The sequence below is a fragment of the Pseudomassariella vexata genome, assembly GCF_002105095.1.
Source record: "Pseudomassariella vexata strain CBS 129021 chromosome Unknown BCR38scaffold_2, whole genome shotgun sequence".
NCBI classification, from domain to species: Eukaryota; Fungi; Ascomycota; class Sordariomycetes; order Amphisphaeriales; family Pseudomassariaceae; genus Pseudomassariella; species Pseudomassariella vexata.
The window spans coordinates 3,490,536-3,516,647 of record NW_024467957.1 but is presented as its reverse complement, the minus strand read 5'-3'; the positions used below and the strand labels follow the sequence as shown (position 1 = coordinate 3,516,647).

At 48.9% G+C, this 26,112-nt stretch overlaps 7 protein-coding genes and 1 non-coding gene across 8 annotated transcripts; 3 read left to right on the top strand and 5 right to left on the bottom strand.

Annotated features, from left to right (window-relative positions):
• The first annotated feature begins 1,012 nt into the window (after nt 1-1,012).
• Nucleotides 1,013-2,878, top strand: BCR38DRAFT_107309 (uncharacterized protein). The gene is made up of 2 exons (XM_040853344.1): nt 1,013-2,037; nt 2,301-2,878. The coding sequence occupies exons 1-2, from the start codon at nt 1,485-1,487 to the stop codon at nt 2,792-2,794; spliced, it is 1,047 nt and encodes a 348-aa protein (XP_040720418.1). The 5' UTR covers nt 1,013-1,484; the 3' UTR covers nt 2,795-2,878.
• On the bottom strand, nt 1,058-1,160 carry BCR38DRAFT_t58. Its single transcript has one exon. It is a non-coding gene; the product is annotated as a tRNA-Thr (tRNA).
• Nucleotides 2,879-4,004, bottom strand: BCR38DRAFT_504051 (uncharacterized protein; the record flags this gene model as incomplete). The annotated part of the gene is made up of 3 exons (XM_040864891.1): nt 2,879-3,556; nt 3,620-3,776; nt 3,821-4,004. 3 exons carry the CDS (start codon nt 4,002-4,004, stop codon nt 2,977-2,979), a joined length of 921 nt encoding a protein of 306 aa, XP_040720417.1. The 3' UTR covers nt 2,879-2,976.
• An 868-nt stretch (nt 4,005-4,872) lies between these two features.
• On the top strand, nt 4,873-5,987 carry BCR38DRAFT_385455 (class II aldolase/adducin domain protein). Its single transcript, XM_040857472.1, has 2 exons — nt 4,873-5,225; nt 5,274-5,987. The coding sequence occupies exons 1-2, from the start codon at nt 4,979-4,981 to the stop codon at nt 5,876-5,878; spliced, it is 852 nt and encodes a 283-aa protein (XP_040720416.1). The 5' UTR covers nt 4,873-4,978; the 3' UTR covers nt 5,879-5,987.
• Nucleotides 5,988-6,881: 894 nt separating this feature from the next.
• On the bottom strand, nt 6,882-9,458 carry BCR38DRAFT_422186 (glycoside hydrolase superfamily). The gene has a single exon (XM_040859493.1). It carries the CDS (start codon nt 9,428-9,430, stop codon nt 6,947-6,949), a length of 2,484 nt encoding a protein of 827 aa, XP_040720415.1. The 5' UTR covers nt 9,431-9,458; the 3' UTR covers nt 6,882-6,946.
• Nucleotides 9,459-16,883: 7,425 nt separating this feature from the next.
• On the top strand, nt 16,884-18,788 carry BCR38DRAFT_504044 (uncharacterized protein; the record flags this gene model as incomplete). Its single annotated transcript, XM_040864890.1, has 4 exons — nt 16,884-17,089; nt 17,126-17,838; nt 17,910-18,570; nt 18,759-18,788. The coding sequence occupies exons 1-4, from the start codon at nt 16,937-16,939 to the stop codon at nt 18,786-18,788; spliced, it is 1,557 nt and encodes a 518-aa protein (XP_040720414.1). The 5' UTR covers nt 16,884-16,936.
• A 757-nt stretch (nt 18,789-19,545) lies between these two features.
• BCR38DRAFT_334235 (GH26 endo-beta-1,4-mannanase) lies at nt 19,546-21,197 on the bottom strand (the record flags this gene model as incomplete). Its single annotated transcript, XM_040855298.1, has 5 exons — nt 19,546-19,605; nt 19,660-19,851; nt 19,923-20,670; nt 20,731-20,989; nt 21,053-21,197. The coding sequence occupies 5 exons, from the start codon at nt 21,195-21,197 to the stop codon at nt 19,546-19,548; spliced, it is 1,404 nt and encodes a 467-aa protein (XP_040720413.1).
• A 1,788-nt stretch (nt 21,198-22,985) lies between these two features.
• BCR38DRAFT_481598 (uncharacterized protein) lies at nt 22,986-24,071 on the bottom strand (the record flags this gene model as incomplete). Its single annotated transcript, XM_040863394.1, has 2 exons — nt 22,986-23,140; nt 23,204-24,071. The coding sequence occupies 2 exons, from the start codon at nt 24,069-24,071 to the stop codon at nt 22,986-22,988; spliced, it is 1,023 nt and encodes a 340-aa protein (XP_040720412.1).
• Between the last annotated feature and the right edge of the window lie 2,041 nt (nt 24,072-26,112).

The window sequence follows — 26,112 nt, the reverse complement described above, 5'->3', positions numbered from 1 at the left end:
CGTAGGAGAAGCCCGGGCGATATAGCTCTCTGCCGCCCGAGGTGCCTGAGCTACCCGAGCTCTACACTTGTTGCCTAACGAACCAGTCAGCTGGCTGCAGGGCAAACATACACAAATTTATTACAGCTAGGGCAATAACAGACAGATGAAGTCCCAAGGAAGCCTATAGGCATTTCATCGCTAGACCTTTATTTCACACTTCCACGCTACTGAACTCCTTGAGTCAAGGTTCAGGACAAGTACTCAATGACCAGCATGGCGGCCGTTTCCCATAACCACACCAACTTCCAGTCGCGTATCGACTACATCCAGTTACTACTTCTAAAACATCTGGGTCTCTCTATCAACGTAGGTAAATGGCAAGCAAGTTGCAATCACGACCTAGGGAGGAGCTAAGGTTGAAATAAATAATAATATTAAATACGCCGTAGGTGTTAACCCTCGGTACCTCTACAAGTACTCCCTTAAGGGGCTATAGATGATATAGCGGGCCCTTAAGCCGCGTCGGGCGGTTATACAGGTAAACTTGTAGCCAAATGACTACTAAACCTCCTGTCCCTCCCTAAGTCTGTGCTACAACCCCTGCCTGAACTACCGATAAGTGTGGTAATGTGGCACTTAAATTCGTCCTCAGGGGTGGGATGCTGCTGATGTGCAGAAGATGCTCGACTATTTTTTTGTCGCGACAAGTCGTAGTATCTGCTAATTGGGGTTCTCGTCGAGCGTATACATCTCAACCATACGCTCAAGTGGATAGACCGTAACGTGGTCAGACGCTCGCAAGAATCGCGGCGAGAGGGCGTGCTGCGCGCCTTCTATCGTGAGGGGACGGGTTCGCCGACGAGCGTTATCGGAAAGGCGAGGTCCGATAAGGGGTCGGATTAACGATTCGAATTCTGGACCGGCTGTCGAGTTATATTCCGCCGACGTAGTGCTTGACGGTCGACTGGCTAGGATGCTCGTAATCCTAAACTGCACCAATCTCCCTATTATCGCTAGGTAGGCGAAGTCAACAAGGTGGGCAGCGCGCCGTAAGGGTTGACTAAACCCCCTTGTGTGTCAGCTGCGGGATTCGAACCCGCGACTCGTCACCGACCCAAGTGGGCGAGGCTCAAATCGGGACTTATCTACCAGCGAAGTGACCAACTACACCAGCCGACGGTTGAAATATACACCGCGCTAGATTCGCTACGCATCATATCCCTTCCCGCCCTGAGCTTCTCCACTTTACTTTCTATCATCTGTACGCAAGTAACGATCGAACGCAGGACGTAGCGCAGACTGAGATCACGCCGATCCAATACGAACCAGATTTCCCTTTCAAATACAACAACTTCGTCTATCGCCTCTCGCTTCCCACCGACGTCTCAGGTGTTCTTGGAGATGCCGGCCACGACCACAAGCTCAAGCAGCCAGGCTGCGTCCCCATTCCAGCAGGGACCAAGGAGCTCATTCTACGTTTGAGCAACCCGGACGCTGAGGGTATGCACCAAAAATCGAGAGTACAGAACGAGGTTGGCATCCTCACCCTCGCCTCGGCTGCCTTCCACCATATCAAGCCCACCGTGGTCCCTCGCGTTTTCGGCTGGGGTGGCACTAGCGCTGCCCCTGAGCATATGGGTTGGATCCTAGAGGAATCGATGCCCGGCGTACCACTTGTCGAGGCGTTTCGTTCTATGTCTCTTGAACAGAAGAAGGGGATCCTAGCGCAGATGGTCGCATTACTCAAGGGGCTGCAGAGTTACGAGCTTCCTGAAAGTATCCGAGGCTGGGGAGGCGTAACATTTGATGACAATGGCGCCATCGTCAGCGCAGCTATGACTACTGTCGGTGCTGGACCGTGGTCTTCTTTCGAAGACTCCTTCAGAGCTCGCTTGAAAATAGCACTTGCCAAAGCCGACAAGAGTCCGCATCTACAGGGATGGCGTCCCAACGGCGTCCGAAAACGCGTTGATGCTTTCATCGAGCAAGGCCTAGCGGCGCAATTCGACGGCTTCACGTCAAAGCATGACAGGGCTATTATACATGCCGATTTCAGTAGGTGTCTGCCTTTTCTATTTTAAAACACGTGGTATTCCTCATCGTTCCCAATCAAAGCTGCCAGGTGGTTTAGTCGTAAGGACTCCTAGCCCCTACTGTATTCCCGATAGCTAGCTTCCGCTTGATTACTGGGAGAGGCGAAAATTATTAGTCATTGAGCCCTACTTGTACCTTTCACCCACGCTATACCAAGCTACTTGCGATGTTTCTATCACTCTATACAGACTTATCATGACAATATCACTAACATTGAGCCAAAGCTACCGATAACCTGCTCTATGACCCCGTAACGGGCCATATTACGGCACTTCTCGACTATGACTTCGCCAGTATCATGCATCCTGCTTACGAATTCTTCCGCTCTTTTTCTGGCAACGGCGGCCAGCTTACTGGCTGGTTAGGTGACACGACTATACAAGAAAAAGAGTCGGCAGCTATTCGAAATGCCAAACTTTCCGGCCAGTTTCCTTCGCCTCTCCCAGCTCCGGTGCCGTCTGAAAATGGCCCAGGTCTTGATTGGGAACTTGCTCAAGCTTGGGAAGACGAGCTGCAAAAGCTAGACGCAAAACGACCCAGCACAATGCAAGGGGTTGACAGAGTTGCGAACGTCGACGAGATCTTGGGTGCTCTAGTACCTTGGAGATTGGCCAATGAGGACTTTTTGAGGATGAATGCAGATGAAGATACGATAATGGCGCTGAGACGCATAGGTGAGAGGCAGCTTGTGAGCTTGCTAGATCATGTGGGGTTCTGAACTAGAGTATTTCTAAGAAGAAATGAAGGCGCAAAGATAGAATTTCGACGGGAATAGAACGTGGATGAACGATGGTAATGGTATGAGGTGACACTCTCAGTTGAGGATGGATATTCCATCAATTGATAGGTCTATACTTCCAGAGTATTGAGATATCTCGTCTTATAAATGTTTGTCGCCTATCATACAGAATCATCTGGATGGAATACCAACGCTCTAATCTCGATACTTTCCCTTTCTGGCTTATCCTCGTGCTCTTCATTCACAAACGCTGTGTGCGGAACCCTCCGTGCTCTGCCGTCTGTCTTCGAATCAAAACACTTGATTAGCAGCACCTCCTCAGGCGTCTGCTTATATAAATAATACCATCTATGATTCAGACTCGCTCTCACAGAAAAGGTCTCTCCCTCCTCATCTGGGTTATGCTGCGGGGTCTTCCCCAAAGAGCTCGTCTCGCCCTCCTTATCCTGATAAATCAATTTGATCGAAACAAGGCCCGAATCCTCAACTGATCCGGCTTCCGCAACACCGAGAGGGTCTTTCAGGATGGTCTTGATTGGTCGCCAGACATTGATTATCTGATAACGCCCTTTAAAGAGAGCAGGAGCTTCATCGGGGAGATGATGAGAGACGCGCTTGGGACCTGCGGTGTAGGATTGGTCGATATGAACTCGGTAAATGGGACCGCGGAACGCGAGGGGCTTGCATCCAATATGAGAGTCGACAGTTCCGCGACGGACAGTATGGTTAAAGATGAAGACTCTAGATCCTCCATTATTATATATGTCAATATATGATAAGGTTGGTGGGGTTTTCCATGCTTACACGGTCCCCAACAGCTCTTCGATTTCGGGGTAGCAAATGCGTTTGATCTGCTCATCGTTGATGAAATCCCTTTCCTTGCTCGCATGCTTAACAATCTGGAACCCGTTCGTGTCTAAGGCGTATAGAAACTCGTTGCCACGGATATCATGGCTATAGTCTTTCGTGAATCGGATGGTCTGGCATCTGCCTTGCCGACATAACCCGGAACATGGGGATGATCATCTTCATTCACCTTGAAATAATTCAAGTCAGTAGTGACATCGCAGGGCCTAGACTCTACATCTTGATTAATAGAACCTGGCTGTTTAGTAAGACAATCAGAATGATCGTCTTGAGTCTTAGAAGGTTCTTGAACACGAGATCGGTTTGTTGCGGCTGATGCCATTTGAAGTGGATGCTCCCGTACGAAAAGCAACTTGAAGAGAGAGAGAGACGCACGAAATGTACCAAGTCAAGTAAGGAACAAGGGGTATGACGGGGATTTATCCGAAGTAGATATGCACATTTCGCAACCGCGGGGCTGAGAGGGCTATCGCCGAAGTTGGGCACGATTTAGGTGCCGGGACCAAGCAATCTGGGAATCGCACTGTGGCAACCCCGCTGCTGCAACGGGCGGCACACTCTCCAATTGTCCTGTGCTGAGAACTGAGGCTTCAGTACGGTACTCCGTACTCCTATTAAAAGATCTCAGTGCCTCCCAACTGAACAGACACTGTAACCATAATATATCTGACAAAATGGACCTGCCAGAGGGCATAGCCCGGAGGTCTAGCCACAGCCTCGAAGCCTTTCGCATCCGGCCCGGCGACATGCTCCACACTGCCTATACTGCCTCAGTTTTCAATAAAGTTCGATTTACTGCAACGTCTTTTTTAGTACTTACCCAAGGATCTTTAACGTCCGCCTCTCCTAGCTTATCAACTATCTGCTGAAACAGCACTGAAGGCGGGGTAAACTCTACTCATGTATATAGTCATTATGTAGAGAATTAACCTCTCTTTGCCACCTGAAATTCTGCACTACTTAGTCGTATAGCGTATTACTAATTGTGTTATTAAGACCTTTGGTAAATTATAAACTTGCATACATAATCCTCGGAGTGGTTAGACTTTCCTTTTTAGTGTAGCAGTGAGAATGTAACTTAACTATAGCTTATGGAACGTAAGGTTCTCTAACCCTGGCGGGAGACTTTCGGATATAATGCCGGGTCGCCCCATGGTGTAGATGGTGTGCTCTCCCCACTTCAACACTCTGTGATGACAATCCCCGTTTCCACTCTGATGCACTTTGGATGATTTTTTATCTCAAACCCACTGGAACCTCACACATCTGTTCTAAATACCATTAGATCGGACATCCATGTCTCCTTCAGCAACCATTGAAACACCGGCGTCGAAGCCATCACAAGTGCAGTCCATGGGTCAAACCAAAGACGGGCGGAACTTGAAGATCAGAAGCTATCCCAAGTTCAAAACTTTGGAAGAAGAGCGTATTTACCGCAAACAGCACCTAGCAGCCGCCTTCCGCGTCTTCGCCGACCGCGGCTTCGATGAAGGTATCGCCGGGCACATTTCGGTGCGCGATCCCATTCTGACGGACCACTTCTGTAAGCATCGTTACCCCGACTAGGAATATTGCTGATTCTCTGATCCAGGGCTCAACCCACTATCAATGCACTTCTCCCTCATCAAAGTACCCGACCTCATCCTGGTCGACGAAGAGGGCCTAGTAGTCGAAGGCGACGAACCCATCAACACCGCCGCCTTCACCATCCACTCAGCCATCCACCGGTCTCGACCCGACGCCAACGCCGCCTGTCACGCGCACAGCGTGCACGGTAAGGCGTTCTCAGTCTTTGGGCGGGAACTTGAGATGATCACGCAGGATTCCTTGCGATTCTACAAAGCGCACTCCGTGTACAGAAATTTCGGGGGCGTGGTCGTGGATCGCGAGGAAGGTGAACGGATTGCTCAGGCGCTGGGTAGTAGCAAGGCGGTTATTTTGCAGAATCATGGGTTATTGACTGTGGGAGAGTCAGTTGATGAGGCGGCGTTTTGGTTCATTAGTTTGGATAAGACTTGTCATGCGCAGTTGCTTGCGGATGCGGCTTCTGCGGCGGGATATAAGAAGCAGTTGATTTCGGATGAAGAGGCGGAGTGCGGTGTTCAAGAGGTGGGAGGCCCCGCGAAGGGGTGGTTGGCATTTCAGCCGTATTATGATGAGCAGGTGGCCAAGACGGGAGGGGCATTCTTGAAGTGATATGTACTTGTTTGCGGGCTTGTAGCTGCCAAATACTATTGGGCCCTGACTAATTTGTTATCAAGCAAGCTTAGCGTAGTATTTGGGAATATAATTCTTCACTATCTGGAATCCAATTATTTACTAGTTCTCTGTAGTAAGTGTCCTCGAAGTTATATAATATGGCAAGTATTTCGGCCTGAATCGTCTGGAGGCGTCTACCCTGTGCCAGATCAGGACCGGAAAAATAGGATTGGCGGCCTTCTTGTTCAAGAAAAGGGCGTTCAGCGTGTGCTCGCCGCTATGCCGCTGTGGTGACGCCCCTGAAATGGCAGACATCACAGATAGGCCACGATGGGGGGTTTATCCTATTGTGCAGAGCGGATTGTATTCGTTGACCAGATTCAGTTTTGGGGTCAATGAGAACCCAAGCAAGTTTGACTTCTCCGGTACTCTATCACTCAAATTTCTTTGAGAAATATGAAGGCATCGACGAGCTACGGCTTATGAATGGTATATAGAAGTCACCTACAGTTATTATCTTCCAGGCACATGATGACCGACACGATGGCACACAGATAGGGGCTTATTTCATGGCACGCAACGCGATGCACTGTGCCCATTGCCATCAAAGGACGTCGGGACTTTTGGAGTGTCGCGATCGTTTTCCACACAAGCTCGCGAAGCATTGCAAAGCAAAACCTGCCGCCAACGAGGTACAGCCAGCTTATCATTTCTGGTCACAAATCTCGTGCATTGCCATTTAACAATTAATTGTAACTTGGACCCATCCAAACAACCCACCAAGCCCAACGTTGCTTTTCGTTGGCAAAATGCACCAGCCACCACGACGTTCGGTTCGCCGCAGAAGACCGGAAGCCAACTTCGATGGCGACACTGACTTTGCGAAGATTGTCCACGTTTCGAGGCAACACTCCAGGAGCAGAATCAACACGATCAAGTCTCACCAGAAGTTATGGACATGATCCCCGTTTGGCCCATCTGCAGAACGTGTCACTTCCTAGGAATTTACCCGTCATCTCACCGTGATGAAGGGTGAAGATCTACAATTTTATTATCAGGATACCCCTACCTTCTAGCCTCGACAACAATAGCCAAAAGTGCCACAACCCCAGCCAGAACAGCCACTAAACCTGCAAGAACCTGATTCAAAGTGAGTCCTTCCAACCAAACCTCCACGCCAATAGGAATCACCCCTCCTGGAAACGCCTCTCTTCTATCTTCCACTCTTCTTCTCAAATGCTTTCCCACATCCCGAATCTCAACCACAAGACTATGCCTCGCAACCTCCGTACCGTGCACACGGTGTCTCACATACAATGTCTGCCTCTCCCAGTCCACCTCCCACTCCCCATCACTAACCTCGACCTTCAACTCATGTCCCTCGTAATGGTACTTAGGCAGGAACAGCTCCGTCAACCTCGCCTTATCCCCTTTTCCAATATCTACCTTCTCCGATTTGCTTTCCCAGTCAAACTCAAACCTCAGCGTTCTCGGATCCCAGTCCGACCTCAGCGGCTCGCCAGCGATCTTAATCGCATATGGCCTAATAACCACGTCCAGGACTCTTCCGCCACGGTACAATTCGTCCCCCTCATGCGATTTGTTGCGGTAATCGGGCCTCACATCCCCGTGCTCCACAATCTCATCCCCATTCGTAACGGAGAAATCCTCCTTGTTCCACCCATCGCCCCACTCAACACAATTATGCGGGTTATAATTCCATAGCGTGAATCCGAGCAGATTATCCTCCATAGCTGCGATCAGGGCATTCATGAGCTGGCGCTGTATATCGTAGTCCCCTGTTGCAAAAGCGGTCTTGTCGTTGATGTCGAATGGGATGCCGACCTCGCCGATGATGACGGGCACGTGGCTGAGGGAGGCGCGGCCGTAGTGGAGTATGTTGCGCAGTTGAGCGCGATAGTTCTTGCGTAGGCCTTGGACGCCGAAGTACAAACCGCGCAGGATGAACATCCCTCGTGATAGACCTTGCACGTTGACGCTCATCCAGTTGTGGGCTTTGCTGAAGAGGACGTTGAGGTCGTAGAAGTGGGGTGTGTAGACGAAGTTACGAGGGCGCTCGGTGGTGATTAGTGTCCTGGTCGCGTAGGTCTGCTGGCGGTGCGCAGTGGTGAGCTCGCTTTCGTTGGGCTGCCATGGTGGCATGAATTCGTTGGGGATGGGCTCAACAAAGCAAAGGTGTGAAGAACGCTGGCGTGACGTACGCTCCGTGAATCGTCGGATGAAAGGGGCGTAACAGTCGCGATACCATTCGATCCGTTCACCTTCGTGGCCCGACCTGTGGTCGTACTCGAAGTAGTCTTTCTGCAGTACGACGGGGGCTTGCTTCTTCTCGTCCCATTTCCATACGCCATGTGCACGCCATACACATCTCCCCATTCCTTGGGGTCGGTCTGCCACAGCCACTTTGTGGCTCTCCAGTGGCAGCCAGGCGGAGCGGCCTCTGGGATCAACCCGCGTTCGGTGAGAGATCCGGGTTGGAAAGGGCCAGGACTTGACATAGTATGGCACCTGTTGAGCATAGCCGCTACCAAGTGCCAGTGCCTCAGCAAACGACGGGTAATACCCGATATGTAGTTCGGTATCGTAGTTCCAACTATGGAAGTCGTGCAAATGGATGAGGCCGCGATGCGGCTCATTCATCGGCTCGAAGCCCAGACATGCCTCGAGCGGCCCCACTTCATCAGCCAGCCGTCCAAACGCTTCAATCAAAGAATCCTGGAGGAATGACTGTACCGAGACATCCTCCGGGGTTCCATTACCATGGAGCGGGGAGCGGCGACATTTGAGCTCAGGAGCGAGGGAATCACCCGCCCAGAATAAGGTTGCCATTGTGGAAGCTGCGAGCTTCTGGTATCCAGATGGCCACACAAAAGGCCCGCTGGGCTCTCGCTCATTGACGGGCGCAACCGCACGCCTCGCATCATCCTGCCCATGCACGTATGCAGCACCCGTGTCGGTAAAGGCCTCGATATCAAGGCCGGCAGCTTCGAAGGTCCAGCCGGGCGCCCCGCTTCCTCCACTAAAGCGACTCCAGACATCCTGATGGGCGCAGACGAAGCACTTTATGTCGTACTTAGGCATCAGCTCAATGATCTGTCGCAGGTAGGCGATATACTCCAGGTCGAGATCAGTGTTTGGGTTTGGACCAGCGTGGCCGATGGACTCCCAAGTCACCAGCAGCCGGATGAGCGGCAACCCCCATGCCTGCAATCGGCGGAAATGAAGATGCGCTTCCTCAATAGGGAACGGCCTCCCCACGAAAGTGACGGTGCGATGCTCAAAGAAACCCTCAGTGAGGTGGGACAGGCCATTGGGTTCAGTGGGCAGCTTGCTTGAACCGGACACGTTGAGGCCACGCAGTGAAAGGGTGCGGCCGTACCCATCTGTGAAGTGGCCATCTTGTATGCGTATCGAGCCTCCTAGCGCTGCGTCAGAAAGATCATGCGCTGCATGCTCTGCGTGAGATGCACGTACATCGCCAGCCGGCTGGCGGTCGTTGCACGAGAGAGGTGCCGACATGAAGTTCATTTGGTGGTGGTTACGAAGATGATTTCCGCCAAGATGTTTGATAATTGGCTAAGCTTCAACGTCCCCACCCCATTCCCAGAAATGAATGCGTGAAATTTCCCAACTTTTCATAACTTTACAGTGCACAACTCATCAAGCTCTAACGGCCCTCACATTGCATCTTGACGAACGAAGGAGTTTCGTCGGAATACCAGTGATATTTTGCACAATCTTGGCCATATATCCATCTGCATCGCTCGCCAATGGTCCCCAATTGCACCCACTGGCTGCCAAACGAGACTACGTCGTAAGGGGCAATCCGCTCTTGCATAATTGTGGCGTCCTTGGTTCAACAAAGGCCAAATCTAGGGGGCTTTGCAGATAGATGCAATTTACTACCACCAGAAGTTGGTCACATTATGCCTTACCGCTTGGGGGCAACTCGTTGTACAAGCCTTTCCATTTTTTCCGTCAATCGCGACATTCGGCGTAAGGAATGGATTGATTCGCCAATCCAGAGCCGCTGGCCAACCAGAGACATCATCCAAGTCGTCGGTAAGACCCCAGTTTAGAGGCGCGCCGGGACAAAGGTTTTAGAATATAAATCCGGCAAACTGCTACATTCGAAATATTACAGTACAATGATCAATCACTGTTATCACTATTGACAAACTGCCACAATTCTCCAAATATGTCTTCCTTGATCGAATCACTCCCTCGCGTGATGGAGGACCCTAGCAAATTCCATGGATCCAACCAATATTTCTTAACGGCGTCTGTAGCGGTTGCGACGTGGTTCTTTCTCCTTGTTCAGTTCTGTGGATCGGTTGCCAAAAGCCATTATCCCCTCGTGGGTAGTGAGCTGCGCATATATATCTACGGCTCTTCAAAAGCTTCGGAGAAGTATAATAAGTACATTGCGACTCCTCGTCTCAGTGGTCACTTCTTGAATTCACAACCATGGCAGCAGAAGGGCTGAGAAAGGCTCTGCCGCCGACACAACGAGGTGACCGTGGTTGTGCTTTCGAAATGAGGGGGGCAGGCAGTGACAAAAGATATTCCGTGGAGGCATATACCAGACTACTTGAGAAAGACAACGAACAACTTAGACTGCGAGATAAACAACGGCAGCAACAAATAAGAGCCCTGGAAGGGAGAATGCAAATAGAGAAGCAGAACCAGAGATTATCCACAGATAAGTTGCGGAGCCAAAGAGCCAAAAAGCCAATCTCAACAAGCGAGATGCGCTCGTGTCTCATATCGCGACTACGATTGTACAGGAATTCAAGCGTTATCAGGAAGCACTTGTAACGACCAAAGACGAAGGCACGATAGCAACCAGCTATTTCGACCACGGATCCCCCGTTTGGACGTGAGAACAACGCGCCTACATGTATATATAGCAACTGAGACTGCCGCGCGCCTATGCTGTGTATTGAGATAGAATTTCATAACGAGATTTGCAGATTATAAGGTATTTAAGATATCATGAAACTGATCTGTCCGTTCAAAAACTACTTATTCAACATCTACTATCCTCGAAACACCGTCATCCAAATACCCTTTCTATATTCATCACGACTATCATCTGTGAGATAACTCAGACAATCGATGGACGCAGCGAGCCTGTATCTGAAATATCCGTCTTACTCAAATGCGATGATTTCTTGCAGCAATTCGAGGGTTTCTCAGATGCACGCGGGGAGGTAACAGCGTGGTTCTCGACCGGGAGCAATGCGTGCATAAAGGTGGGTGGATTGGTACAATACAGGTCGAACTCAGGGGGGCTTGCGGCCGGCAATGGGAGCCACTAAACCAGTCAAAACGGTTTTGGAACTGGACAGGACGGCAATGCACGTTTCTGATCGTATGGGCCGTTTTTTGAGGGCGCTTACTGAGTGCTGAACAGCCAGCGTATTCCATCAGAGCCAATTATTAGCACACGTGTAGGTGATGGCCCCCTGTCCATGTAGACGCTAAGGCATCGGTACCAGACGGAACAGCTGGACTTTTGTGAGTTGGATGGATTTATAATTAGTTATATAAAATATTATCGATCTAGAAACCTAGTTATGTCACCATAAGGTGTTACAAATGGAAGTAAAAGAGTGACTTGTTGTCATCATTTTTCTTTAGGAGGAAAAGACTGGGCTTATGTAGATTTTAAAAATGATGTTGAAAGCTGACTGTTGGCGCTTCTGATATATCGGTTAACTTACTTGTTGGTCTTCAGGAATGAAGTCACAAGTGCGTCATATCCCAGAAGAATCAGACACGATCAAGATTCAATCCAGCTTCAAGCTTGGGACCAATTTCTAATTTTGCTGTTGATCATATTGTTTGCCGTCGTTTCTTTTACGGCGCTTAGAGTCTTTTAGTGATTGGATCGAGACGACCACATCTTGGAGGCCTGGTACTAGTGGAACAAGGCTGGTATTTCCCCTAGGCGTCAAACATGGCTGAACAAATCATCTTCTCGTTCTGAAGGCCTATCGCATCCGATATTTGCTCAATTCCACATTCTGGACCAAAATCCAATACCAAAATCCAATACCAAAACCGGGCAAGGCATTCATCTGCTCTCCAGAGTCGCCCTGGTTGTGATAGCACCTGATAAATGTAAGCGAAAAGCAATCAACGATATTTTAAAATAAGAACGGTCTATAGCTCATCTTTACTATTGTTGAATTATTTTAAATGAACAAAGTTTGGATTGAACTTCTTCGCAAAAGAGTAAAACTTCCACCCTCATATTCACAAGGTGCAAGACACCCAAATCACAAACCACTCATTCAACTGCTTCTCGGAAAGGAGTTTGTGCCACATGGTCGGCTCTCGAGGAAGATTGATACCCCCCATAGCCTCGATGAAGGCATCTACTTCTTCTTGAGTGGCTGTCGTCCCAGCGCTGTCAGGCATCCATTAGTTACTTCTACAACCGTATGTTGTGGTGACGAGGCCTTTACAAATAACATTAGCCAAGTTATAAAGATCCTGTTCGCCTTCTGCGTATGCTATTCTTTTGAAAGGCTTGATAAGGCTGGGAGAGAGTAGACAAAACCCTAGAGTTCCGCCAGCAGCTTACGCTTTCCGGTGAAATTCCTTGGCCCATATCATTTCGTTTAGGAGTTATTGCTCAGCTAAGAGTGGTTGGTATATTGCATCTATGGTGAGAGTGAGATGACGGATACACAAAAGACATCAGGGGGCGGCCTCAACATTATTAATATACACTAACACGGCACGTTGAGAAGCATTTTCCAAGCCCAACCACTGCCACCTGTGTACGCGGCGCATTAATTCAGAATGGAGCAAGGGGGTCGGACTCGCACAGGCCGCACACGATACGCGGGCTGATAGAGCATCTCTATATCGAACCTAAGGGTTGGCCGCATCATTTTTATAAGTGTCGGCCACGTCTCACAGGATAAAATGCAGTGCATTTACGAATTAGTGGCTGCCTTATTTATCTAATCCATTCCTTCGTCTTTTTAAAGTGCAAAACTCGCGGGTGTATACCCAGTGAACGATTCCGTTGGTCTCAATTATGACCTCCTCTTCCACATCCGCCTCAGCCTTGCATTTATCTTTTCCTTCCACAGTTTCAGGTGTGAGAACTTGAGATAATTTGTAGGAAAACGGAAACCTCCTCTGGTTTGGTGGCCTGGCAAACCTTTTGGAGGATACTCAACACGTGTGGAACTACTGGTCATTTGATCCTCCAAGGAATGTGTGTGTGGTGCTCTTGTCGGTGAATGGTAAGAACTGTCTGAGCCTGGCGACGGCAACTCAGAAGAATTATCGTCTGTTCGTTGTTGGAGCCGCAGGCCGGAAGCCATCGAGCTTGTCGACACAGAATAGGTACACTTTCTGCCCACCATCTTTTCAGCACCATGCCACACTGGTCTGCCGATAAATCTAAAATACTGCCCGAGAGAGGTCTCTTCAAAGCGGCTGAGCCTGTCAATTCCATACAGGAGGGGGACGCATTTGATCGGCAATTGCATGGCGCGTCTGAGGAACAATTGTTCCCAAGCAAGGATAACACTTGTAACGCATGACTTCGATCTTCCAAATGGCTTACCTCTGTCCTCTCCATACTCATAATGTACTCACACTCCTTTATCCATGTCACTTTCCTCTTGCAACACTTCTCATCGTATTACTCGCTTCACCTGAGCACTTGGCCATGGACATGAAGACCATCGAACGGCAACTGCATTCCAATTGCGCCGAGAAACCGAAGGATCTCTCCAAAAATCTCTACGCTTTTTGCAAAGCAAGGAGATTCGAGATTGAAAGCTTGCAACTGCGAAACGATATATACATAATACGCTTGAGACGGCTTGTGACATAGCGAAAGGCAATAGTTTAAGGTATGGGAGCAAAGCCAATTGATTGTTCTCAAACTGACAAGGAGGTTTGCAGGATGGTCATCAAGCTCACTCACTCATCTGGTGATATCCCAATGGCCCATTGTCTAAACTCATCCTAGGGACATGACATTCTTAGATGGATAGTTCTACTTCATGATGTAAGGGGTGGAAGTGCGCGAACGAGAAAGGCAATGGTCATCAGGCAGGATATATTTACTACAGTGCATAGATCGGTAAAATCGGTAAAACAACCAAGGATTTGTGGACGGGGCTAGAGCCTTCTCGTGCATGACATTATCTTGTATTGAAAGCATTGTGAGAATAGTCTGACACATCTGTCAGACCTTATAACTACCAAAAATACCTCATTCTACAACGAGTTGGTCCCTCGTCTTTTGACGGTCAATTTGGTCCAACAACATCCGATCAATAAAACCTTGCGAATATAACTTCGAGTGCGTCACTCCATGCTGAGTTTCCGGTTTTCAAGAAGTCTGGGGCTGTGTAAAATGGCTCGGTGAACTAGATGCAGCCCAACCTACACATCTATCTAATATTATGAGATGGGATTGGTCTGCTGGCGCTGCAAATGAGGTTACACCAGTCACAGCCTCTTACCAGTGTGAAAGATCAGCGCCTATTTGATCTACCTACATAATTCCATTCGAAAGCGCGGCCTGGCCATTGGTGGAGATAACTGTCGAAGCCCGGCAGCCTTGTCTGAATCCATTGAGTCACTCCACTACTCGTCAGATCTCAACACGACCTCTGACTTGTAAGACGGTGCCCCGTTGAGACCTGACGAGTCCAATATTATTTAAGCCGCTCACTTGCCCCGTTCAATACATCTTGGCATTTTTGCAACTGTAATGCCTGTCATCACTTTCTGGCCCATATACTGTACCTTATAACCTATGCTCCTATCATCAACTAGAATTTGGATAATCCTGAATCATTAGGGATTCCGATTTCACCCATTAAGTTAACCAGCCATGCAGAACCAGCCCAGACAGACTCTTGACTGTGTCTTGTCCCATCGCCTGATTGACAAGAGTTGCAAACCAAACATTGAAGTTCCCCCCTATAACAACCCTCAATTTTTGACGTCAACCAAAGTTCGCGAATTTCTTCAGGAAGATATCATTAGAGCAACACTTCAAGACTGCCTGAGGAACTTCCTGCAGGGATATTGACAGGTATGTCAGGTATGTGCAGAATGGGGCAGAGTAGATTTTCCTTACGCTTGTCTTCACGGGGCTAGTCAAGAAAATACCAGCACTATGCGAACATCATTTTGCAGATAATAGTCTACCCATTGGTCGCAACGAGGAATGGAAAATGTTTTCGCTATTACCCCCGAATGAAGACGGTACGCTGCCTTTGGACGAACAAAGACCACGGCAGTTTTTGAACGAATGGGAAACGTTTGATGCCTGTCGACTGATCCAACATCAATGGATATTCCTTGCCCCATCATTCTTACATCATCAATTTGAGTACACTTTCTACGATAAACAACCACTCCCATTTGTGGCCTGCCAAGGTGCAAGTCAGAACTCGGGCTACTTTGGCATGGTTCAAAAGGTTAAGATTCCCATTGGCCATCAAACCTTTGCCTAAGAGGTAACTGGTCTCACAATGAATTTGCTTGAAATCTACTGAAACATTTTTGCAGACCAACACCAACGAACACATAGTCGCAGTGAAATACTTGACCGGTCAGAGTAATGATGACGAGGCAAAGAAATTCTTCGCCAAGGAGAAAACCACGCTGTGAATAATGAGGAGATTGAATCATCTTCATCTCATACAAGCCTATGCAGCATATCAAAGGGGAAAGAACAGACGCTTCGTGTTTCCATGGGCTGATGGTGGTAACCTGCTAGATTTATGGAAGAAGGATAGACTCAGCTTGACCGAAGACCTACTTTCTTGGGCTTTGTCGCAAGTACAGGGTCTTTTAGACGGACTCAAAAGACTTCATAACGAAGGTACCCGCCATGGAGATCTCAAGCCAGGAAATATTCTCGTCTTCCAAAACTCCGCAGGTGGAAAGGAGACTTTGGTCATCGCAGACGTCGGACTTGCAAAATTCCACGCTCTCTATACCCGTCAACGGTTTGATCCTACAAAAAAACATGGAAGCAGAAGATACGAGCCACCAGAGGTAGACGAAGCCAACCCTACTTCTCGGAAATATGATATGTGGTCGTTCGGTTGCATACTAATGGAATTTCTTATCTGGCTTCTATATGGCTACGAAAGTCTAGAACAGTTCTTCAAAGATTCCAGAGAGAGGAATGGAGAAGCTCGTTTCTGGGAAACAGACTCAAATCCACGATTACGCCCAGTCATTAAGACATGGTTGACAAAACTATCGACTTCCCTCGACGACAACCTACCACAGAACCTCGCATTGAAGGACCTCTTAGACCTAATTCGAGCGCAGTTGCTTCGAATAAACCTTGTATATCGTGCAAGTTCCAAGAAAGCATTGGAGACGATGAAAGAGATCCAGAATAAAGTTTCATCAAATCCTTCATATGCATTCAATCCTGCACTCCAGGAACTGACTACGGCGAAGTCTGTTTCCTCCATAATAGAGGGCGAAAGAACCCTGGCACTTTCTAAATCAGTAAGTACCACCGAATTTAAGCAAGGCGTTGAGACAAGTTATAACAAAATCTGCAGTACGTAAGTCATTGACGCATCATGATCTTTTCAAAACGCTGACAGCGACCTTTTGGGAACTGGAGAATGTGAGTAAAAGCGCCTCCCTTTGGTTGGTGGATGAATGCTAAAGAGAATCAGCCGGTAGATTCAGTGACACATGCTTAGGAGGAGAGTTGCTGACTTGAGCAGAGATCAAGTAAGGTTCACGATGCATGGACGGTTATAATGAACAACAAGCTGGCACATGAAATTTACTCGCGGCTTCGCTGGTCTCTTCCTCCTATAGAGACGACTCCTTCAACGATGTGCCAAGCTTGTAAGGATCTGGACCTAAGACAGCCTGAAATAGACTTTGGTCGCAATTTTGAGGAGATCCGTGATCAGCCTGTCGAATGTCATTTATGCCGGCTATTGGACCAGTGTCTCCGAAAGACGAGCATCGCGTCCAACAAACCTCTTCAGCTCTTTCGACGCAACCATGCCCTCAGCCTTTCCAGAGATGGACCACCTATTCTTTCCATATACTTTGACCCAGGTTCATCGTGCCGCTGATCGCGCTTTGGTTGCTGTAGATGGTTATTTACATGATCCATTAGCAAGTTCCCATCTCGGCGATTTACAATTTGCTCAGGTAGGACGGCCGTGGTTACCCAAGGCTGGCAGTTAGCAACAATTCGAGTTGTTGCGAGATTGGATACGTCTCTGTGATGGTAATCATGAATGTTACCGCATTCAAGAAAGCCCAACTTCTGCCCTGAAGATATCCACGAGGGTGATAGATGTTGGCACCAAAGACGACCCACGTTTACGCCTGATTGAGCCTGCTGACAACTTGAGGGATAAGTTTATTGCACTAAGTCATTGTTGGGGGAAGGTCACGAAGGATCTCCGCATCTGCACAGAAGAGGGCAATATCAAACAATTTAGGAACAACATCAACTTAAGCAGACTCCCCAGAACATTCCAAGATGCTGTCATTGTTACCCGAGCCTCAGAATCCGGTATCTCTGGATCGATTCCCTTTGCATCATACAGAACGATGAAAGCGACTGAGAATCTGAAGCTCAGAAAATGGAAGACTACTTATAGTTCCGCATACGTCACCATCGCAGCAACCTCTGCAAAATCATCAGGGGAGGGCTTCCTAATCGGTAGACCCAGCAGATATTATGCTACGGTTTCAACTCCATCTGGCCCTCTCCATCTGGCAGAGGCTATAGACAACTTCCAAGCTGACGTCGAAAGGGGCATACTGAACACAAGGGCCTGGGTTTTACAGGAGAGAGCATTGTCCCGCCGTACGATTCACTTCACTGCGACTCAGGTCTACTGGGAACGCCGCAGGGGCGTCCATTGCGAAACTCTGGCACAACTATGCAAGTAAGTACAACCATTCTCGGAGTACAGTCTGCGGTAAAGATTGTTCAATAGCTAAACCTTCGTATCTATAGCCCGCAATCCCAGTTCCTCGGAGACCACGAATTTCCACGGATATGGCTGATTTATTTCAAAAATGAGCGAATCAAACTCATACAGCATCTACACACAGTCTATAGTGCACTGAAACTGACGAAAGAGGTCGACCGCTCGGTCGCCATCGCGGGATTGCAAAAGCGAATCGCCACCGCATTCCAAACTAGGTTCGACCACGGTATTTTCTGGAAATACTTTGAAAGATCGATATTGTGGTGCGCCCTTGAGAGGGAAAGCCTGTCCCGGATCAAATACGCGAGGGACCATTCAGTGCCATCTTGGTCTTGGATGGCATATTCGGGGACGATTAAGTACCTTGAAATTCCCTTTGGCGAAATTGTTTGGACAGGGGATCTTGAGAATCCGTTTGCTGATGGGTCAAGGGAAAAAATCTCCGAGCAAGGTCTTGTCGCTCGTGCGAGCGCATTCACCGTTCAAGGGCCCAACCAGCTGATCATACTGGACATGGATACTCAATCCGACCCGAATAGAAATCTCCGGAGGTGTATCACTGTCGGAAAACAGGAAAAAGAAAATCAACTGGGTGAACTGTTACATTACGTCCTGCTGATACGACCAATACTTCTTGATGATTTTGACTCGGTTTTTCATTATGAAAGAGTTGGGTTGGGATCCTTGGTGCTTCTCACATTTTTGTTGACACTGAGAAAAATTTACTTAAGTAATGCAGTATCATTTTTCTCTACATCAACAAGTTCAAACTGCAATAACTTCTTATCAACACAGAGTTCATTCATAGTATTAGAATATGACAATCGAAGTTGGTAGTTGCTTTCAGGTGAATAAACTGTTAACTAAACTCGCAGGTGTTTGTGGAACTCATGGCCATCTCATAAGAATATTTTACATAATTTCAAAATCCATAGTTAATAATATGATAATAAATAATATGATTTAATCATTCAATCGATTGATTTTGCCGTTTTCTAGTTCACACGAGGCCAGGTTTCTTGCGAAGTCCAACCTCTCCGAAACCAATGGTAATCGGTAATGATCCCCAAATACTGGAACATGCCAATGCATTCTTCTCATATTTGTAAAAACGTAAGTATCCGTGATATGGATCGAAGAGTAGCATGCGACGGCCAAATCTCTTTGGCGTGATCATACAGGCCGTCCAACAGGCCATTTAACGAACCCCAATAAATGCTAAAGGTTTCAGGCCAATTGCGCAGGTTTAGCCCTATAACCATATACTTGACAGTTCGTGGTTTGACTTTTGGTCTATCGTGAGATGGACCACATATACACTCGACTATGACGCATTCGTTTCTTGAAGATCGCGAAGTAAACTATGAGCTCATTGTGGGCTTGACTACAGGCCGGCGTAATTACGATTCAATACCAATGCTTCGCAGCGGATTCTCGAACTTCGAACCTCTTAAAGACAGTTTGGCCGCAGAGGAGCACGTGCATACCCAGCGGGGCCAACCAGGTAGCAACTACGAGTAGTTAACTACTCGGCCATATATAACCCCACGGATACATGTGTCTTCGACTAGAACGCATATCGCAGGGCTTTAGGACTGTTTTTGTAGGCAAAATATTCCCTAATTGCTAACCGGACAATCGACATTTCAAATTCACATCCAACTATTGTGTTTCCCACCCCTGAATCTCATCTAAAGTCAAGACATACTCGTGGTTGTAAATCTAGCAGTAATTAGCAAACCTGCGGAATGCCGAGATAAACGAACAGACACTTACCTCTTTCAAGACATCCACCGTATTCCACTCGGCATTGTTAATGAACGAATCGCCCCAGACGGCAAAGTACAGCCAGTCCGCTTCATACACCTCCAATAAGTCCGGCAACGGTGCCGAACCGACCTCGGCCGCAGCGATCATCTTCTTGTCGGCACCAAGGTCGATGAGCTGATTATACTGCGTAGACATGGGCTGTATTTCAGTGTGTCAGCCGTCACCTGCCTCCGACTCGTCTCGATTGAAGAATTGGTTGTCAAACTTACCCCATGCCCCTGCGCATACACATCCGCACTCAACACGTCTACCACGTCGCTCCCAGGATACCATTCCTGTGCAATGGAATTCCACATCCAAATCAGATTGCCAATCCCATGATACTCCGTCAACCGGTCATATAACAACGCATATAACTTCTTCGCTGGCTCCGCCCCCTGAGCCCCCCACCAGAACCACCCTCCTTCCGCCTCATGCAACGGCCGGAACAGCACCGGCACACCCGCGTCCTCAAGTCTTTTCAGTTGCACCGCAATCGCGTCAATATCTCGAAGAATCAGCGTGTAATTTGCATTCGTAGTATCTGCCAGCGCAGCCGCGACATCGAAATCAGTCGCCTCGGTGTAGAAGCCGCTCCACCACGGCTCGGCATCCGTATTGTACAATCCGGCAGGTGCGTTCCAGTGCCAGAGGACAGACACAATACCCCCGCGTTCGTGGTGCGTGATGGCGTCCTCGACGGCCGTGGAGACGTTGCCCTGGAACTCGACGCGCGAGGGACTGTAGTCGATGAAGTCAACTGACACTAGGGCGGGGGTCTTGCCGACCTGGGCTGTGATCCAGTCGGCCCAGGAGAGGTCCTGTTGGCCTGAGAGGATTTTTTTGCCGTAGATGGATTGGAGGTAAGTGTAGAGCGCGTAGGCGTTGTCGTTGGCGTTGGGGTTGACTAGGGTTGAGGTTATGTCGTGGGGTGCGCGGGGGGCGGAGGGGGTGATGGTGATGTAGTCGATTAGGTACCTGGATCCTTCTCTCAGGAAATGGGTTCATGAGATAGGATATCACATGAAAGGAACTCACCATCCCCAGTTGGTTACGAAATCAATTGTGTTGTCGCCTTCTTCGAGTAACACTTGTCCGCCAGACACCGTGGCGAAGACATCAGTGGCCGGAAAGAGAACCTCGCTCGTGCTGCCGTTGTTGAGGACCACGGATGTCCGCTTCTCGCCATAAATGCCAGCATAGCGAATGCTGAGGTCGTACAAAGCTTGACCAGAACTCTCCACGTGAAATGTGAGCTTGTCTGTTGCTTCATCGAAGCCAGTCACGTATCCGGTGCCTAATTTGTGATTAGCCAATGTCACTGCTCAGACACAATATTTCAGTTAATTTTTCAACATACCAGAGAAGCCTGGTGTCGCAGTATCGACCTCTGTCCCAGAGAGAACCGCATCTTCAGCTTCGAACTTTTGCGTCGTGTTCTGACATGAGACAATCGAAATGCTTGCTGCAGAGGCCAGCGCGGCCACCAGATAGGAACCCAACATCGTGTGCAAGATCTGGAATTAGCAGTTTCGCCTTAGCTACCGGCCTGGGTTAGCAATATACCCGGTGGTTTTATAAACTCATTTCTCTTTCTGCAATTTCCGTCCGGGACCTCTTGGCTTCGGAAGGTTCACTTCACTTTCCGGATTCCGAGCAAAACGGAGCCTCACCCTCCGGCACGGCGCTTGGCGATGACTAAAACAATATTATCTCGGCTGGCCATGGCCCGTTTTTGCTAACTTGGTGCTCGGAATAAATCCGGACTGGTGGGATTCTCACTCGAATCCAAACACACCATAAGATATACTCCGAACCCATTTCTAATTTTCCCCGACCACAAACTGACGTGGCACGCCCATGTTGAGCGTGTTGAAACAAAAATGGCAACTCAAAAGCTAGCCCTGACAAAGCTAGTTAATATGTCGTGGGGCTGCGATCTTATACGGGCGAGGCTGTTATATACGGTGGTTATCCGTAGCGCGATCGCCTTCGGGGCGACTGCGTGGCATACTATAAGTGAGGAACCGGCAGGGCCAGCTAAGAGCCTGATGGGGATACAGAACGAGTGCCTCCGGGTAGTCTGTGGCGCCCACAAAGCGACGCCGGTCCGCCACTAGACCTCTATCTTAGTGCCCGGGCTGCTAAGTTTGAAGAACAGCTACGGCTTAGCGGGAAGAGAAATCTGCTTCGCAGCGCGAGCGCTAAAGCGTCACATATACTCCGGCAGGATAGGCCGGCGAAGAGGAAGCAGGCGTCGCAGCTACTCCGACCGGCAGGGTACACTATGGATAAGGAGGCCCGGGGCTCCGAGTGGATGAGTGAGGAAAAGGAGGTCCCGGCTGCCCTCCTCGGCCACTGGAGGAAGAGATGGCTCACTGGAGCAGAGCATCACGATCGCCAGCGACGCGCTATCACTGAGGAACCGGAGGGCCCTTCGATGCAGATACCGAAAGGGGGCAAGTATTTCGGCCTGAACCGACTGGAGGCGTCTACGCTGTGCCAGATCAGGACGGAAAAAATAGGACTAGCAGCCTTCTTATTCAAGACAGGGGATTTTGGCGTGTACTCGCCGCTATGCCGCTGTGGCGACGCCCCTGAGACGGCAGAGCACGTAATTCTCTTTTGCGGGCTGTTGGAAGGACCGAGGGAACGATTACGGGCCGCTATCGCACCACGGCCACTACTCTCGCAGAGACCTCGCAACGGCAACAGGAGAACCAGTAGTTAGTGGGACTATTGTAAGGTGGCTGCTAGGGACGGGTCGGACAGCTTCAAGGCCCAGATAGCATCGATCTTCTCAGGGGGGACTTTGTTGGTAGGTTGAGAACCAACGTAGTATGGTGGTGAACGCAACGCAGTCACCAATAGGGCGAACCGACGACGCAGCGTATGTATTTAGTCCAGCCATTAGGGCACGGTTGACATACGGGAGTACTAGTAGAGGTACCGGGGGCTTCGAGCCTACGGCGTATTTAATAATAAAATAATAATTTTCCCCAAGACCGCTGTCTACGCAGTGGCAAGGGTATCACTTATATCTCTGAGGAGTGCGACGTGCGTTAATTTGATCAGTTTATCCCATCTTGATTATGCTCGTATGTCGTAGCTTCATTCGGTAAGCTATTCCCAGAAATGAATTCTTGCCTACTCTGCTCGTAAACGGAGAGCTATTAGCCGTAATCCAACCCGTCGATGTGCTGTCCGCTTGCCCTCAAATTCAAATCAATGTCGCATCGCAAAGAGGATGACGAAGCACAATGCAATTCCTCCACAATGTCCCATTTACAAACTCAATGAACGATCCCTTCGTGCTGTGCGCTGTATGCACTTCGTCGTATCCGAGGACCAAGTCTCAGCAGTTTGATGTCTCCAAGCTGAGCTTGCCACTTGCATCGCGCGACGATTGTAAGGAAGGGAATTTCTGATAGACCTCCGAAATTGCCTCCTAGATTTGCGATTCATCAGTTCCATTGGATGGGACAATACAATAGCAAAAGAGGCTGCTCACTGGTCCTGCGATGCGTACTAAACAGCTCCCTTGAGAGACTAGTGACTCTATGATCGATTCTCTTGTACATGGGAGCGGCGGTATAAAAGGTAAGCACACGTCTAATGGTAATACGAAAGGCTCGGTTCCCTGGGCCATGAGGGGTTCGAAGGTATCGGAGGGCCGTGATATGAAAGAGCATGTCGAATAGGTGCATATGCATCTGGAAGTTGAAGTGACCAACGATTTCAAAATGCAGCTCGAGACTTCGACGGTAGTATTTCCGCATTTCGCGATACGTCAGGTGCAGAACCTCGTCCCAGGGTGTGGTGATGGCAAGGTCATGGAACATAGCAATACGAATAGCGGCGCGCAACCTGAGCTTCTCAGGTAGGCTCCCCTTACAGCTCTTATTCATGTACTCCTTGACGAAGTTTTCTATGATCTGCAGATACTCGGCTTCATCTCGAGCGGTTGATTTGAAAAGCAACCACGGCGCTATCTCGAGCGCATGATGCGCAATGGCGCCCTTTAGAAGTCGTTCCTCGCAATGATTGATGACAAGTGCATGAGTGATGGTAGTTTCATATCGAGTGATGATTGAATTGAAACGCTTGCTAGTGAGAGCTAGGCTTAGAGCATCGCTCGGGGTTAGGTACAAGATGATAGCGAGTGAAAGCTCAGTTGGGAGCTTTGTGATCTTGCTGGTGCCTTCCGCCTTGGAGTGGCTCTTTTCACTGGTACTCAGGCCGGTCTTGATGCTGTCGTGACTGGTGGTTGAAGTCGACGTGAGTGACATTGATGCCGAGAAGTTCTTGATAGGATTGGTTGTGCTGGAGAGAGCATCAGGCTCGTTCGCCTCGGCTCTGTCCCCGAAGACGGGCGCCATCTTTGGGAAGATCTGAAGGCGATCTTGATCTTGATCTAGAATTGAGAGGGGTTCAAGGAATGAAGACCGAGGGTTGGCCCAGGAAATAATAACTGGCAGGTAATACAGCCAGGAAGTGGTGCTGGATTTTTAATCTGGGCTTTTGTCGGACCGCACCAGCCCTTTGCTGGGCCTGCTGATGGCCAACGGCTATATTAGAGTTTTCTTGGCTATAGCAGCTAATTGGCTGTACCTTCCGGTATCTCCAGCCCAGTCGATTACCCCGTATTATCTGCTCCGATAAAGCACTTACTCTGGGATCGTTGTATGTCTTTGTGTGCATGTAGGCCCTGCCCCAAACGTAACTAGCTGATTGTCCTTTTTCTTCTCTGTATCACTTTTCAACTACTTGTATTCAGCATCGCAATGCGATGTTGTTAGTAACAATTCACACAGCCCTGGCCTCGCTATCAAGACTTCCAATCTGTGGGAAATTCATGGGGATTCCCTGGTTATACCTCACGCATCCCTGCATTATTGTTGTGAATAATCCGGGTTTAATTGACCTGGTGGAACCACATCTACGGCTACTAGTACAGCACTACAACCAACATCCGCTACCGTCGGTTCACGATGACAGTAAGGGGCGAGAAGACGCCAAGTTGATTATGTATTGTGATGCTTTAGCATGTACGAATCTTAGGTCGGGCTGGTATGACAGGACATATTGCGTTGGACCTTATACTAAACAGCTAATATGCCGCCATTCTGCTAGAGTGGGTCTACTCGCCTTTTAGCGGGGTTCGATATATTGCCATCTCTAAATCACTTATTCCGAGGTTTCAGGTCGTTTATCTCTTCCTCATCATTTCCTTCAATGCCAGAAGAGAAATTATCACCTTCGTCCAGAAGTCCTACTCTTCCATCTGATCCCCGTTCTTGGAGACAAATTTGACACTAAACGGCGCCGTAACAGTAATAGAACTCGGCTCCAGCGCCGGGCCATTCGAGACCATTCCCTGTGCCATCTGCTGTTGCATTTGCATCTGCCCATATTGACCCCGCCTCTCCTGTTAGATATTCACGTATCTTGCAGTATGACCGTGATATGACGGTTATATGAAAAGAATAATTTGGTGGTTATGGTTAGGTCCCCTTTTTTCCATCCTCGATTCCCTCTATCTGTTCTGTTGGCTGTGTGCATTGCCTTTAAGTAATCTGAAGGGTCCAGCCTTACTAGGCTACCTCTATCCCGCCTTTATCCTGAAGCACAAAGCGCTTTTATTCTAAGCATAAAGCGCCTTTCAACCTTAGGAATCACTATGGTGCTCAATCCCACATTTAATATCAAACAACAGTCTAGACAAAGCTAGAACTAACGATATGGTGCTTCTATGCTCCAATACCATGTGACCCGTCGTTTTTGACATCTCCCCATGGCCATGTATGAACAAGGCCTGTCCTTAGTTAATATCGCAAGCCAAAATCTCCCGTCTCACAACCCTAGCATGGTCCTCTTCCTTCTCCACCGCATCTTGCATACATAGCCTTAAACCTAGGCTCCGCACGCGTCAGATCAGTAAGTCCCCACTCCATCCGATGAATCAACACGTGTGGCATGTTCGACAGGTCATTCGCCGTCTGCACCAGAACATGTCGTGGTTGTCGTCTTTTTCCTTCTCGTGCCCAGCGAATGACAAGGTGCGCAAGGCTATGGTAACGAAGGTGATTGTTCCTACGCATGATCGGGACGGCTGCCTTCGGTCTTGATGGCATGGGTTATGAATATGCCTGTTAAAGTCGACATGGCTTGCTGGATGTCAGTGGAGGCTTGGGTTTGGACCCTAGTGCAGGAGGCGACGCGGATGTGTAGGACGCCACGCTCGGCGGTACAGAAGACGGAGTCTTTGCCGTCGGCATGGATTTTGCGTTGGGGTGTCATATTGGGTATATGTTGGCTTGAGAATATGACTTGTAATAGTAGAAAAGGGGAATTATTAGTGTCAGGTTCGTAAACTGACTTTGGCAGGGAGGGGAGAAGTCAAGGTTTCGCGGGGATCGG